Source organism: Myotis lucifugus, unplaced genomic scaffold, assembly GCF_000147115.1.
Source record: "Myotis lucifugus unplaced genomic scaffold, Myoluc2.0 scaffold_2254, whole genome shotgun sequence".
Lineage (NCBI taxonomy): Eukaryota > Metazoa > Chordata > Mammalia > Chiroptera > Vespertilionidae > Myotis > Myotis lucifugus.
The window spans coordinates 22945-24651 of record NW_005873302.1 but is presented as its reverse complement, the minus strand read 5'-3'; the positions used below and the strand labels follow the sequence as shown (position 1 = coordinate 24651).

The 1707-nt window shown below is 62.0% G+C and overlaps 1 protein-coding gene across 1 annotated transcript; it reads left to right on the top strand.

Moving 5' to 3' along the window:
* The first annotated feature begins 439 nt into the window (after window positions 1–439).
* LOC102437880 (beta-1,3-galactosyltransferase 5-like) lies at window positions 440–1381 on the top strand. The gene has a single exon (XM_023748994.1). The coding sequence runs from the start codon at window positions 446–448 to the stop codon at window positions 1379–1381; it is 936 nt and encodes a 311-aa protein (XP_023604762.1). The 5' UTR covers window positions 440–445.
* The last annotated feature ends 326 nt before the right edge of the window (window positions 1382–1707 follow it).

Here is a 1707-nt window from a genome sequence, read left to right as displayed (position 1 = left end):
CGGCCTGGGGGCCAGTGTCCGCTCCCTGGTCCTCGTCACTTACTGTGCAGCGAATGACCCCGCAGCCGTCTGTGTCGCTATTGAGCCCCGGCTTCCGTCCTGTGTGCGGCGAGATTCCGGAGCTTCTGAAACACCAACCCGTCCCCCGTCCCAGCCTCCTGGGTAAAGCGAACGTGCCCTCCTGCTCCCGAGGTCTGACCATTTAATTAAAAAAAATTTTTTTGATTGATTTCAGAGAAGAGGGGAGAGGGAGAGAGAGAGAGAAACATCAATGATGAGAGAGAATCATCGTCCAGCTGCCTCCTGCACGCCCCCTACTGGGGATGGAGCCCACAACCCGGGCATGTGCCCTTGACCGGGAATCGAAAGGTGACCTCCAGGTTCATAGGTCGATGCTCTACCACTGAGCCACGCCGGCCTGACCGTTTGACTTTGTGCCTTTCAGATGGCCTCGGCGAAGCTGAGGTGGCTGTACATGGCGCTGGTGGTGCTGGGCGCCCTCTGCTTGTACTTCAGCATGCACGACCTGGCCCTGTTTAGAGGAGGCCCATTCATTTTCAAGAAGGAGAGCGGGAGGTTCCTCCAGCTCCCCGCCGTGGACTGCCGGCGGGACCCCCCCTTCCTGGTCCTGCTGGTGACGTCCTCCCACGAGCAGCTGTCTGCGCGCACGGCCATCCGGAAGACGTGGGGCAGGGAGAGGGTCGTGCGTGGGAAACGGACCGAGACGTTCTTCCTCCTGGGCACCACCCCCAGCGAGGCCGCGGCCCGCGCGGTGGCCCAGGAGGGCCGGCGGCACGGCGACATCATCCAGAAGGACTTCCTGGACGTGTACCTGAACTTGACCCTGAAGACCATGATGGGCATCGAGTGGGTCCACCACTTCTGCCCGCAGGCGGCCTTCGTGATGAAGACGGACTCCGACATGTTCGTGAACGTCTCCTACCTGGTGGAGCTGCTGGTGCGGAAGAACCGCACGGCCCGGTTCGTCACCGGCTTCCTGAAGATGCACGAGCTGCCCATCCGCGAGAAGCGCAACAAGTGGTTCGTCAGCAGGTACGAGTACCCGTGGGACAAGTACCCGCCCTTCTGCTCGGGCACCGCCTACGTGTTCTCGGGCGACGTGGCCAGCCAGGTGTACAACGTCTCGGAGAGCGTCCCCTTCCTCAAGCTGGAGGACGTGTTCGTGGGGCTCTGCCTGGCCAAGCTGCGCATCGGCCTGGAGGAGCTGCACTCCGAGCAGACCTTCTTCCCGGGCGGCCTGAGCTTCTCCACCTGCCGCTTCCGGAGGATCGTGGCCTGCCACCACGTGCAGCCCCAGAAGATGCTGATCTACTGGAAGGCCCTGGAGGACTCCGAGGGAGAGGCGTGTCCAGCCGAGTGAGCGGCGCATCTGGACCCACAGCAGACAGCCCGCGGGGATGTTTGTGAACCATCTCTGGACGGCCTCGCTGAGGATGGTCAGGGGCTCGGGAGGGGGCGAGGCACGGAGGGCGAGGAAGAAGAGGGGAGGGGAGGAGGGAGGGGAACCGTGATACCAGTTTTCCAAATCTGAACTAGAATGCAAGCTCGAATGAAACTGCCGATTCATTTGGAGTTAGTGCCCGAGCCATAGCAGATTCTACCTCCTGCGTCCCTACACCCTTGCACCAGCTGTTCCATGCGCACCTGTGTCTTCTCAGGTTGGGGGCCAGCATCCAGGTGAGGTGG

Excerpts from the sequence above, each read along its gene's own strand:
- LOC102437880 (XM_023748994.1), top strand. The coding sequence starts at position 446 with ATGGCCTCGGCGAAGCTGAGGTGGCTGTACATGGCGCTGGTGGTGCTG.